The sequence below is a fragment of the Desmodus rotundus genome, chromosome 9, assembly GCF_022682495.2.
Source record: "Desmodus rotundus isolate HL8 chromosome 9, HLdesRot8A.1, whole genome shotgun sequence".
Lineage (NCBI taxonomy): Eukaryota > Metazoa > Chordata > Mammalia > Chiroptera > Phyllostomidae > Desmodus > Desmodus rotundus.
Genome location: NC_071395.1, coordinates 46874760 through 46887345, shown reverse-complemented (window position 1 = coordinate 46887345; position 12586 = coordinate 46874760). Strand labels below are relative to the sequence as shown.

The following is a 12586-nucleotide window of genomic DNA, read 5'->3' as shown; positions in this document are numbered from 1 at the left end:
GAAAATCTCAGACATTCCACGCAGCAACATCCTCACAGACACATCCCCTAAAGCAAGGGACATAAAGGAAAGAATAAACAAGTGGGACCTCATCAAAATAAAAAGCTTCTGCATGGCTAAAGAAAACAGCACCAAATTACAAAGAGAACCAACAGTATGGGAAAACATATTTGCCAATGATACCTGAGACAAGGGCCTGATCTCCAAAATATATAAAGAACTCACATGACTCCACTCCAGGAAGACAAACAACCCAATTAAAAAATGGGCAAAGGACTTGAATAGACACTTCTCCAAGGAAGACATACAGAGGGCCCAGAGACATATGAAAAGATGCTCAGCATCACTAGCCATCAGAGAGATGCAAATTAAAACCACAATGAGGTACAATCTCACACCAGTCAGAGTGGCCAACATAAACAAATCCACAAACAAATGTTGGAGAGGATGCAGAGAAAAGGGAACCCTAGTGCACTGTTGGTGGGAATGCAGACTGGTGAGGCCACTGTGGAAAACAATATGGAATTTCCTCAGAAAACTAAAAATGGAACTGCCCTTTGACCCAGCAATTTTGCTGCTGGGATTATACCCTAAGAACCCTGAAACACCAATCCAAAAGAACCTATGCACCCCAATGTTCATAGCAGCACAATTTACAATAGCCAAGTACTGGAAGCAACCTAAGTGCCCATCAGCAAATGAGTGGATCAAAAAATTATGGTACATTTACACAATGGAATTCTACGCAGCAGAGAGAAAGAAGGAGCTTCTACCCTTTGCAATGGCATGGCTCAAACTGGAGAGCATTATGCTAAGTGAAATATGCCAGGTAGTGAGGGACAAATACCATATGATCTCACCTTTAACTGGAAAATAATCAACAAAAGGAAAAAGCAAACAAAATATAACCAGAGACCTTGAAGTTAAGAGCAATCTAACAATAGCCAGGGGTGAGTCGGGAGGCGACAGTGGGGATAGGGGATTACAGGAAGTACTATAAAAGACACATGGTCAAAATCAAAGGGGAGTGTGGAGGTTGGGGAGGGAGGGGGGTTCAGCTGGGGTGGATGGAGGGATGGAGGAAAAGGCATACAACTGTAATTGAATAACAATAATAATAAAAATTAAAGAAAACTTCCAATTTTCTAAGTTGAAACTTTTTATAACATACTCAAAACAATCTGTAGGTCCAATGCAATCTCTATCAAAATTCCAGTGTCAGTTTTACAGAAAAAGAACAAAGAATCCATAAATTTGTGTGGAACCACAAAAGACCCTCAATAGAAATAGCGATGTTGAAAAAGCATACCAAAGCTGGAGGCATCACACTCACAAATTTTAAACTACATTACAAAGCTATAGTAATTAAAGCAGTATGGTACTGGCATAAAAATAGATTCATAGATCAATGAAACACAATAGAGAACCCAGAAAGAAACCCATACAATAAGGTAATTAATTTAGCACAAAGGAGTCAGAAATATACAATGGGGAAAAGGGTAGTGTCTCCAATAAATGGTAACTAGAAAATTAGACAGATACATGCTAGAGAATAGGTCAGGTCACTAATGTAGGAATTCAGAATGAGTAACCTCAGTTGTGCATGTAGATTATTTTGAGGTGAAGTCAATGGAGACCTTGGAAGGCAAATAGAAACCTTTACATCTCTCTCAAATTTTAAAATTTGTATATGGTATGTCACATAAACAAAATGAAAGCAAAATTCATATGGTCCTATCAATAGATGCAGAAAAAGCATTTGATAAAATCCAGCACTGATTTATGATAAAATACTCAGCAGAATGAGAATAGAGGGTGCATATCTAAACAGGATAAAGGCCATATGTGGAAAAACCTCCTGCCAACCTCATAATCAATGGACAGAAACTACAAGTGTTTCCTTTAAGATTGGGAAGAAGACGAGGGTGTCTGCTTTCACCATCCTTATTCAACATAGTACTGCATGTGCTAGGCACAATGATCAGACAAGGGGAAGAAATAAAAGGCATCCAAATTGGAAAGGAAGTAGTAAAACTGTCCTTATTCACAGATGTCACCATAGTGTACATAGAAAACTCTCTAGGCTCCACGAGATAACTACTGGACCAAATAAGGGAATGCGGCAAAGTAGTGGAATAGAAAGTCAATAATCAGAAACTGATGGCATGTTGTATACCAACAATGAAGTAGTTTAGGAGAAACTAAGAAAAGTATTTTCACTTACTACAGCAGCAACCAAATAGAAAGTACCTAGGAATTAATTTAACCGAGGAGGTAAAAGTTCTATATTCAGAAAACTATAGGACATGAAGAAAGAAATCAGGGAAGATATAAATTAGTGGAAGTGTAAAATGTGTTCATGGACTGGAAGAATTAACATCATTAAAATATCCATACTACCCAAAGTAATATATAGATTCAAGGCAATTCTTATGAGAATAGAAATGGTGCATTGCACATATCTAGAACCAATATTCCAAAAATATATATGGAACCAAATAATAGACCCTAAATAGCTTCAGCAATCTTAAGAAAGAAGAACAAAGTTGAAGGGTTCAAAATACCCGGTACCAAACTATACTACAGACACTGTAATCAAAACAGCCTGGTACTGGCATAAGTACAGACACACAGATCAATGGAACAGAATAGAGATCCCAGAAATAAAATCATGTCTTTATGGTCAATTAATATTTAACAAATGGGGTACAAACCTCCAGTGACATAAAGAGTCTCTTCAATAAATGATGTTGGGAGAAGTGGAATAGTACATGGAGAAAAAAATGAAACTAGATACCGTATACCGGACCATATACCGGAACCATATACCGGAGTCAATTCAAAATGGATACAATACTTAAAGGTAAGTGTGGAACCATAAAAATACTAGTGGAAAACATAGGCAATAAAATTGCAGATATCTCATGTAGGAGTATTTTGCTGATATATGACCCAGGGTAAGGGAGATAGAGGAAAAATAAGCGAGTGGGACTACATCCAATTAAAAGGCTACTGCATGGCTAAAGAAACCATCACCAAAATGAAAAAGGAAATGACTGGATGGGAGAACATGTTTGCCAATGATACATTGGGCAAGGTTTTAATCTCCAAAATATCTAAAACACTCATACAACTCAACACCAGGGAAACAAACAATCCAATTAAGAAATGGGCAAAGAACCAGAATAGACACTTCTTCAAGGAAGACATACAGATGGTCCAGAGACATATGAAAAAATGTTCAACATCAGTAGCCATCAGAGAGATGCAAGTTAAAACCACAATGAGATATCACCTCACCCCTGCCAAAATGGTCATCATTAATAAATCAACAACAACAAAAAGAACCCACGTACTGGTGAGGATTTAGAAGAAAGTGAACCCTAGTGCACTATTGGGAATGCAGACTGGTGCAGCTACTATGGAAAGCAGCATGGAATTTCCTCAAAAAATTAAAAATGGAACTACCCTTTGACCCAGTGATTCCACTGGTGGCACATATCCTATGAATCCCGAGACATCAATTGAGAAGAATTTATGCACTCCTGTGTTCATAGCAACACTATTTCCAATAGGCAAGTGCTAGGAACAGCCTAAGTGGCCATCAGTGGGTGAACAGCTTAAAAAAATGTGGTACATTTACACAATGGGATACTGGGCAGGAAAAAAAAAAAAAGAACGGATTCCTATTTTAAGTCAACAGGAATGCAAGTGGAGTCTGTTATGCTAAGTGAAATAAGTCAGTCAGTGAAAACCAAATACCACATGATGTCACTTGTAAGAAGAATGTCATGGACAAAATAAACTAAGGAGCAAAATAGAACCAGAGGGGTAGAATCATGGAATAGACTGACAGCAGGAAGTGGGTCAGGGGAGGTGGAGACTGGTTGAAAGAAAGTGAAGGAATTAGTCAAAGAACTAATATGAAGGACTCCTGGACATGGACAACAGTGAGGGGACTGAAAGTCCCATTTGGAGGTGGGTTGGGTGGTGGGAGGTGAAGGGGAAAAATAGAGATAACTGTAAAAGCATAAACATAGAACATTAAAAAAAACACCACTGCAATATAAACAAATTTTAATTTGGGGCATTGTCCGTAATAAAATTATCAGTGGATTTAACTCTGCCACCAAAGTATAGGAGAGGACAAACTTTAATTACCAAACGTCTGCTCATCCTACTGTCCTGCTAATGACCTTTCTCCCCTCTGACAGTTCAGATGCCTCAACTCATCTTCAGCTTAGAGTGTCACATATACCTCATTGTCCCTTTGACTGCCCCTCTCACCTATGTTTATTACCAGACCACTTCTGCACCTGGGCTGGCCCTGCCCAAGCTCTGTCTGTGAACTTCCGCATATCAGGCAACTTCCAGGTCCTTGACTCGCCTGGGTAAGGTTTCAAGGACACAGGGTGACAACAAAGCGGGTTTTATTGAGGGAGATATAAAGAAAATGGCCCAGGCATGGGCATCCCTGGGGAACAAAAGTACCCATCTGAGTGGAAGAGGGCTACCTGGAGATGGAGTTTGCAAACCAGTTAGTTCTTGGGGTTTTATGTGTGTCCAAGGTTGGGGAGGGGTTTCTCAAAGCTACAGGGTGCAAAATTCTGACTCCTCCTTCTGGTTGGGAGGCACCCTTGTTCAAACATGGTCCTTCTGGAAGTGTCATGGCCTTTGTTCCCCTCAATTTGTGGTGTCCATTTTCACCACAAATTGAGGTGTCAATTTTCATTATGATGATGGTATAATGAGCTTTGGAATGGGTGTCCACTCCATTTTCCCTCCCTCTTGGAATCATGTGGGGCAGCCAGTCCTTATTTTTGACTTCCATACCCACCGGAGAAGTTTTCCTGAGATAAATTGTTTTCTTTTTGCTCACAAGTGAATGGGGGTGGGTCTGGTGAGGGGATGTCTGTTCCTACTACTTTATCCCATCCGTTGGATTTCCCCTAAGTCCTTTCTGTCCTCCCTCACATCCACATAGAACTCATCGGGAGATTTATACTTGAAAAATCACATTTTTGTAGGTACTGTGGCAGGTATTCTGAACACTGAGATGAATGAGACAGGAAAACGAGGAGACTGGTTATAAACCCAGTAGGATGAGATAGTGTAAATGCCTGAAATTACACTTTTATTTTATTTTATTGTTGTTCAAGTACAGTTGTCTGCATTCCCCCTGCTCACTTCCCCCACCCCAGCCATCCTCACCTCCCTCCCCTGATCCCAGCTTCCCCACCTCCCTCCCCTGATCCCACCCACCCCCTGGCTTTGTCCATGTGTCTTTTATAATTGTTCCTGAAAACCCTTCCCCCTTTTAGCACCATTATACCCTTACACCTACCCTCTTGTTATTGTCAGGTTGTTCTTAATTTCAATATCTCTGGTTATATTTTGCTCACTTGTGTGTTTTGGTGATTAGGTTCCACTTGAAATTTAGGTGATATGGCATTTGTCTTTCATCATCTGGCTTATTTCACTTAGCATCATGCTCTCCCGTTTCATCCATGCTGTTGCAAAGGGTAGGAGCTCCTTTCTTTCTGCTGTGTAGTATTCCATTGCATAAATGTACCATAGTTTTTTGATCCATTCATTTGCTGATGGGCACTTAGGTTGCTTCCAGCACTTGGCTATTGTAAATTGTGCTGCCTGAACATAGTGGTGTAGAGGTTCTTTTGGATTGGTGTTTCAGGGTTCTTAGGATATAATCCCAGCAGTGGAATTGCTGGGGTGAAAGGCAGATCCATTTTTTAGTTTACTGAGGAAATTCCGTACCATTTTCCACAGTGGCTTCACCAGTTTGCAATGCCTTTAACAGTGCAGTAGATTTCCATTTTCTCCACATCCTTGACAACATTTGTTTGTTGATTTGTTTATGATGGCCATTCTACACAGACTGAAAATGAAGGGTTGTAAAAAAATATTCTAAGCAAATGGACAGGAAAAAACAAACAAAGAAAAAATGCCGGGTAGCCATACTCACATCAGACAAAATAGACTTCAAAACAAGGGCCATTAAAAGAGACCCAGAAGGTCACTTCATAATAATTTTACACTTTTTCAGGTATGAGGCATTTGTTTCAAATACTTCCATCTCAAATAATTCTCCTGCCAGCTGTGTGACAAGGCTGCTAGAGAAGCACCCAAGTCTCCCTACCCAACGCAATTCATTCTCTCACATTCTCTCTCTCCTTCTCCCCACCCCTTTTTCAGAACCTTCTGTGGCCCTCAATGCAGTTGGCCCTTAGGGCGTGTGTACCCTCCAGGACCTTAGAGTAATATCCTTACGTTTTCATAGTCCATGATGGTTGTTGCAATGATAATAAGGACCACAAGACACTGTTGTTATACAACACTAACTGTGGTGTGAGAAACAAATAGCAGGACCCAAGGCCAGTGCCCAAGCCTCCCTATCCTGTAGCATCACTGTCAACAGGCTGAGACTTACAGGGAACAATGGTCAAGTCTCCGTCATCAGGAAGAGCTGCTAAGGTACTGATGTACAGAGAATGAGGGACACATGGTAAAAACTGAGGCTTCGGATTTTTCTGGAATGAAAGTATATAAATGGTGTGAGTAACCAAGTGAGAAAATTTTCCATATGACCATATATGTATACTATCTATCTGTGAAATAAGAACATATTACTACAATGATGTATGTCATTTGAGAAGAAATCAGTCTTAAGAAATCAATGCTCACTTGTTTATTTTGTTGATTAGGTTCCTGTTAATGGTGAGATCATATGGTATTTGTCTTTCACTGCCTGGCTTCACTTAGCATAATGCTCTCCAGTATAGCCAAAGACATTGAAGTTGAGAACAGGCTGACAGTAATTAGAGGGGAGAGGTGAGGGGACAATGGGGGAAAAGGGTGAAGGGTTTATAGGAACAATGATAAAGGACATATGGAGAATAACAAGGGGTGGGTGGAAATGGGGGAAGAAGGTGGGTAGGGTTGGAGTTGGGGGGGAGGAGGGGAAAGGCAGAAAACTGTACTTGAACACCAATAAAGAAATAAATATAAAAAAAAGAAATCAATGCAGCCATGAAGTAAACTGGATTTACAAATATTTCTGATCAATATTGGGGAAAAAAATGTGAGGCTAGGACGATGAGAAAGAGAAACACTGTCTAGGTAATAGATGTAGCAGAGAGCTTAATAAAATGGTGACTTAAGTTGCACAGAGATGCTGAACTCACAGAAATGGAAATTCCGGGACAGAAATAAAAGGAGCAAGTTGAAACACCACAATCTGATTAAAATTCCACAATTTCTAGTTTTGTGTTTGGGGTCTACAGATCAAGGTGACTTTTTCAACCTCAGATTAATCATCCCTTGTTTACCTGCCATACAAAGAATCTTCTCAGAGCCCCCTTTATTTCTCTGTTCCTGAGACTGTAGATGAAGGGGTTCAGCATGGGTGTAACCCCAGTGTACATCACTGAGGCTGTTGCACTTGAATGTGAGCTATGGGTACCAGCAGGGCTGAGATACGCTCCTAGGATTGCCCCATAAAATAAGGACACAACTGAGAGGTGAGATGCACAGGTGGAAAATGCTTTATACTTCCCCTGAGCTGACGGGATTGCCCATATGGAGGACATGATCTTAGAGTAAGAGTAAAGGATCCCAGCCAGGGGACCAACAGCCAGTAGCACAGTTTCAAAGTATATCACAATGTTATTAACAAAATTGTCAGAACAGGCAAGGTGGGTCAACTGTTTGAGTTCACAGAAAAAGTGAGGGATTTCCAAGTCTGTGCAGAAGGACAGCCCCAACACCATGAAGCACTGTAGCAGGGAACCCAGGGCACTCATGATAAAGGACACCAGAACCAGCAGTCCACAGAGTCGGGGGTTCATGATGACTGTGTAGTGCAGGGGGTGACAAATGGCCACGAACCTGTCATAGGCCATCAACGAAAGGATGAAGTCATCCAACACGGCAAAGAGTATGAAAAAATACATCTGTGTGATGCAGCCTGCATAGGTGATGACTTTGCTCTGTGTCCGGATGTTCACCAGCATCTTTGGGATGGTGGTGGAGGTGAAGCCGATGTCTACCAGGGACAGGTTGGAGAGGAAGAAGTACATGGGTGTGTGGAGGTGGGAGTCAGAGCTGACAGCCAGGATGATGAGCAGGTTTCCCAACACAGTGATCAGGTACATGGAGAGGAAGAGCCCAAATAGGATGGGCTGCAGTTCTGGTTTGTCTGATAGTCCCAGGAGATGAAATTCTGACACTCTAGTAAGGTTCCTTGGATCCATAAGGTGGAGCTAACTTTCAGGAAGGAGAAAAAAACAGGAGTAATTTTCATACACACCTGCATTACTAGCTTAGCACTAATGCTAGAGTTTATAATTTGCAGTTAGGAAATTAATTTCAGCCATTGGCTGATGTGGGTTAGGGGATTGAGTGCCAGCATGCAAACCCAATGATCTGCGGTTTGATTCATGCCTGGGTTGCGGGCCAGGTCCCTGGTTGAGGAACATCAAATGCAAGGGGCAACTGCATGTTGATGCTTCTCTTTCTCTTTCTCCCTTCCTTCCCCTTTCTCTAAATATAAATAAATAAAATCTCTTAAAAAAAGAAATTAGTTTTAGTATTTTAGGATGGAATGTTCCCCCTCTAGGAGTTTTCTGCATCATCTCAGACCAGGAATATTTATCCCAACGGGATTTTTTCCTAAGGTGTCAGGTATACTTTATTAGTAATGAGAAATATATCATGTACTTCTGGAATATAAAGTGAGTGCTGACCATGTCTTCAGTGCTCTCCATGCTGTGAGTACAAGGAAGAAGACAGGTCCCTACACATAAATATTGGGGGTAGAATATAGAAACAAATGATAAAAATAAATTTAATATTACAGATGGTGACAGATCCTAAAAAGGAAATATGAAATCAGGTCTAAAGGAGAAAGTGACTAAGCCATCATATTTCTCATGTGTTTTTAGGCAAGACCTGATAACCAGGTGCCATTTGAGCACAGAACTCAAGGGAGAAAGAGAGGGAGATCAAGCTTATATGGGCAAGTGTGTGCCTGACAGAGGGAAAGGCCAGTACCAAAGCCTTAGTGTGGAGCTGCAAGAGATCAGTGATATGTTTAAAGTTAATATCAAAGTATGTGATGGGCATTTATGGTAAATTTTTCAGGTGGCTTCTAGGCAATACCTGAAGGGATACCACTAAACACCTACAATTCACACACATACACACACACACACACAAACACCCAGATGACACCCCAATTCTTATCCCTCCCCAAACATCAGTGGAATAGATGAGAGAACCTAGTTTAGTCTAGCACTTCTCCAGTTTCAATGGGCTTATGACATCCCCAGAATTCTAATTTAAATGCGGAGTCTGATTCAGCAGGTCCTTCAGGCTCAGAGAAGGTGTGTTTCTGACAAGCGCCCAGGTGGTATTGATGCTGCAGGTCCTGGTCTGTGGACCACTCTCTGGGAAGAAAGGCTGTGGTTCTGTATTAGACTCAGTTCCAGGTTGTTTTAGTTCCTGTGATCCAAACGTTGTCTCTGCATGGAGTTGTGAAGGAAGAGTGCATTCACTCATTCCAGAGACTATGATTAGATCTGTGCTTCCTTTATACAAAGGCACCTGGGTGACACAAAACAATACCCATCTGAAAAACCATTTTAGCAGGCAGAATAAGGACCTCTGTACGACGTCCATATCCTAGTCCACAGCACCTTTGAATAACGTATTTATTCCTATCAAGGGGAGGATGAGGGTAGCAGATGGAACAAGGTTGCTACTCAGTTGACTTTAAGGTAGAACATGAGCAGGATCATCCAGGGGGACAAGGTCAGCCCAGTGTTCCCCTAGATGCAGAGAGGAAGAACAGAAAAACATGAAACACTGCTGCCTTTGATGAAGGAGGAAGGGCCCAGAGCCAAGGAATGTAGGTGGTCAGAACACCCACTGGAATTGGGAGAAAACAGATTGTCCCCTGAGTATCCAAGAGGAGCCCAGCCCTGCAGACACTTTGAGATTAGCCAGTGAGACTCGAGCCAGTTTCTCACCTCAAGAACTGTACGGCCATATCTGTGCTCACTGAGAAGGACTGGTATGGGAGCGCTTGCCAGCAGTCTCGGCAGTCTAATAGAGTCAGTCATCCAGTGACATGTGATGGAGGGGCTGAGTTTAAGGCTGCATTCATTAGCTTCCTTGGGTAGGGATTTTACTTTGAAACTCCACAGGAAGCAGAAAAGAAAATTTGAAACGATTTGGAGATATTCCACCCTGTTAGCCGGGACAGTGAAGCCTTCTTGGCATAAATATGAACATAAGGCACATTAATGTACCTAAAATTAAGATTTAATGTACAAAGCATGACCTCAAGTTTTCCATCACTGAATTGTCAAAACTTGTTGCTTAGCACACTATACTCTTTGGTAGAACTTGGTTAATCCTCAATTTGTATTCCCCAAGAGCTCGAATCTGTCCTTCAAAGCATAGAAATGTGATCATTGTGGGAAAAGGCTGTATGTGGGGTAGTAATTTCTACTAATTCTTTTAATATAGAAAGGAAGAGGATACAAACCCCAAGACATAGGCAAACGTGGCAGTAGTGAAGTCACACTGTTTGGTATTCCTTTTTATACTTATTAAATAATTCTCATGTGGATACTCAGCATGAGAGAAGATACTGCGATGTCTGCCTCACTAACTGCTGCTGCAACGTGCTGTCTACCTCACTGGTTGGATCTTTGCAATGAATAGAAAACATGCTGAAATACACCCCAACTTACAAATTTAGTGCAAACACTCTCACTTCACTGCACTGCTTCCCACACCTAATGCTCTGTTTCCTTCTCCCAGAACAGCACAACTCCTCAGACGATTTTCATTTTCCTGCAATCATTTCCTGTGTCTCACTCATTGTGCAGCATCTTCCCTCTGGACTCCCAGACCCATCATCTAATTGTCAGCCATGGCCCTGTGTGCACATTCAAACAGATGCATCCTTATTAATGTATTAAGTAAATTAAGTATAAATTACTTAACCAAGAATACAAACAGAGATAAGGGCTCTCAGGGCTCGGCTGATTAGGGTCCCAGTGACTCAGCTAAAAGTTCTCAGGTTCCAGCCTCTGTGACCCTTTCCTGATGTACCTACCAGGCTCTCAGACCTCTCTGGATGGGTTTTCTGAAAGGATGGTCTCCGTGTGTGGCAGTCAGAGTTGGTTCCTGGATGGTGGCTGGTGGAGACTGAAGCTCTGTCCCACAGAAGACAGTAGGAAGGACTCAAGCATCAGTTCCGGAGCCAGACTTAGGAATCAAAGGAACAACCATGCCCCATGCACCAACATTGTACAAGCTCAGGGGCTGTACAGGGAGATATATACACAGAGGTGTCTCTGTGTATCTACTCATCAGGCATATTTCTGTTGTGTTATTGCAACTTCTAAATGCACGATATCCCTGTGGGCCTCTAGAATAAACAGAAAGAAAAATTCTCCTAATGGTTCTCAGATCCCAAGAGACCAGGTTAGAAGCAAGGTTGATTTGGATTTTTTGACTTCTTCTCTTGGATCTCAACTGCTTCCAAGAGGTCTCACCTCCTACTAGTTATTCAACAGTGAATTACCATTTTCTCCACAGCTTGAGACTCTGGAAACTCTCAGGACCTGGTCCCTTTTGATCCTTAAGCACTGAATTGTGTGGGGACACAGGCTGATGTGTCCAGAGTTTTGCTATCCCCTCTTCAATGAGGGGAGAGCTGTGTTCTTTTCATATGGAATTCTGGCCACCACACTCTTTTCCTTCTTGACATATTTTTCAAAATAATTAGAGATTTTGTATTTATTTCACAAATTAAAAGCTGGGATTTAGTGTCTCATTATAAAATATGTTACTTATGACAGGTACACTTTGATAGTTTTATGCCATGTAATCTGAGCTTAGTACCTTATTGATTTTGTCTGGTTTAATTGTTTGAAAAGTCTATTCTATGAGGCATTGCTATTATGAACTGCATTCCTTTTCACAGAAATGTGGTGTAGGGTTTTAATAATTTGCTGGAAGTTATGAACTAAGTGTATGGTGGGCGTTGATTGGAATCTGTCAGGTTGCTTTCAGTTTAAACTCTGGGCCAGTGGTTCTCTACCTGAGATGATTTTGCCCCTGCAGACATTTGGCAACATGTGGAGGAAGGCAGCTAAGTACCTACAATAGCCAAGAGAAATAATTGTCCCATCCCTATTGTCACATGAGAATGTGAGAAAGCCTAGTCTAGACCAGCACTTCTCCAACTTCAAGGTGCATATAAGTCATCCAGGATTACAGTGCAAATGCAGGTCCTTGTGGGTCCAGAGTTCCTTTGGATCGAACAAGTTCCCAGGAGGTGTTCATGCTGCATGTGCTGGTCTGTGCGCCACATGTTCTAGTAAGGCCTTACCTGTGTTAGAGATGAGTGTAGGTAGTATAGGTCTTCAGGATCAAAAATCATTATGCATATAATTTTGAATGCATAGTGTATATACAGTCCTTCCAGATGGTGTTACAAATGCATCATTCAGACTTCCAGCCAGGATGGAGACATAGGTAGACACACTGTGCC

The 12586-nt window shown here is 41.5% G+C and overlaps 1 protein-coding gene across 3 annotated transcripts; it reads right to left on the bottom strand.

Moving 5' to 3' along the window:
• Positions 1–5589: 5589 nt before the first annotated feature.
• On the bottom strand, positions 5590–11358 carry LOC112305055 (olfactory receptor 7A5). Of its 3 annotated transcripts, XR_008425191.1 has the most exons (3): positions 11144–11358; positions 6449–9621; positions 5590–5896 (listed from the first exon to the last, which is right to left on the bottom strand). XR_008425191.1 is itself a non-coding variant. In XM_053911806.1 (2 exons), exon 2 carries the CDS (start codon positions 8268–8270, stop codon positions 7332–7334), a length of 939 nt encoding a protein of 312 aa, XP_053767781.1. In that variant the 5' UTR covers positions 8271–9621; positions 11144–11358; the 3' UTR covers positions 5590–7331. The 3 variants fall into 3 exon arrangements, 2 of the variants coding, with proteins under 2 accessions (XP_053767781.1, XP_053767782.1); XM_053911806.1 differs by having other exon boundaries at positions 5590–9621; XM_053911807.1 differs by having other exon boundaries at positions 5590–8283.
• Positions 11359–12586: the final 1228 nt, after the last annotated feature.

Bases quoted from the DNA above. Each gene is read 5' to 3' on its own strand.
- LOC112305055 (XM_053911806.1), bottom strand. From the start codon at position 8,270: ATGGATCCAAGGAACCTTACTAGAGTGTCAGAATTTCATCTCCTGGGA.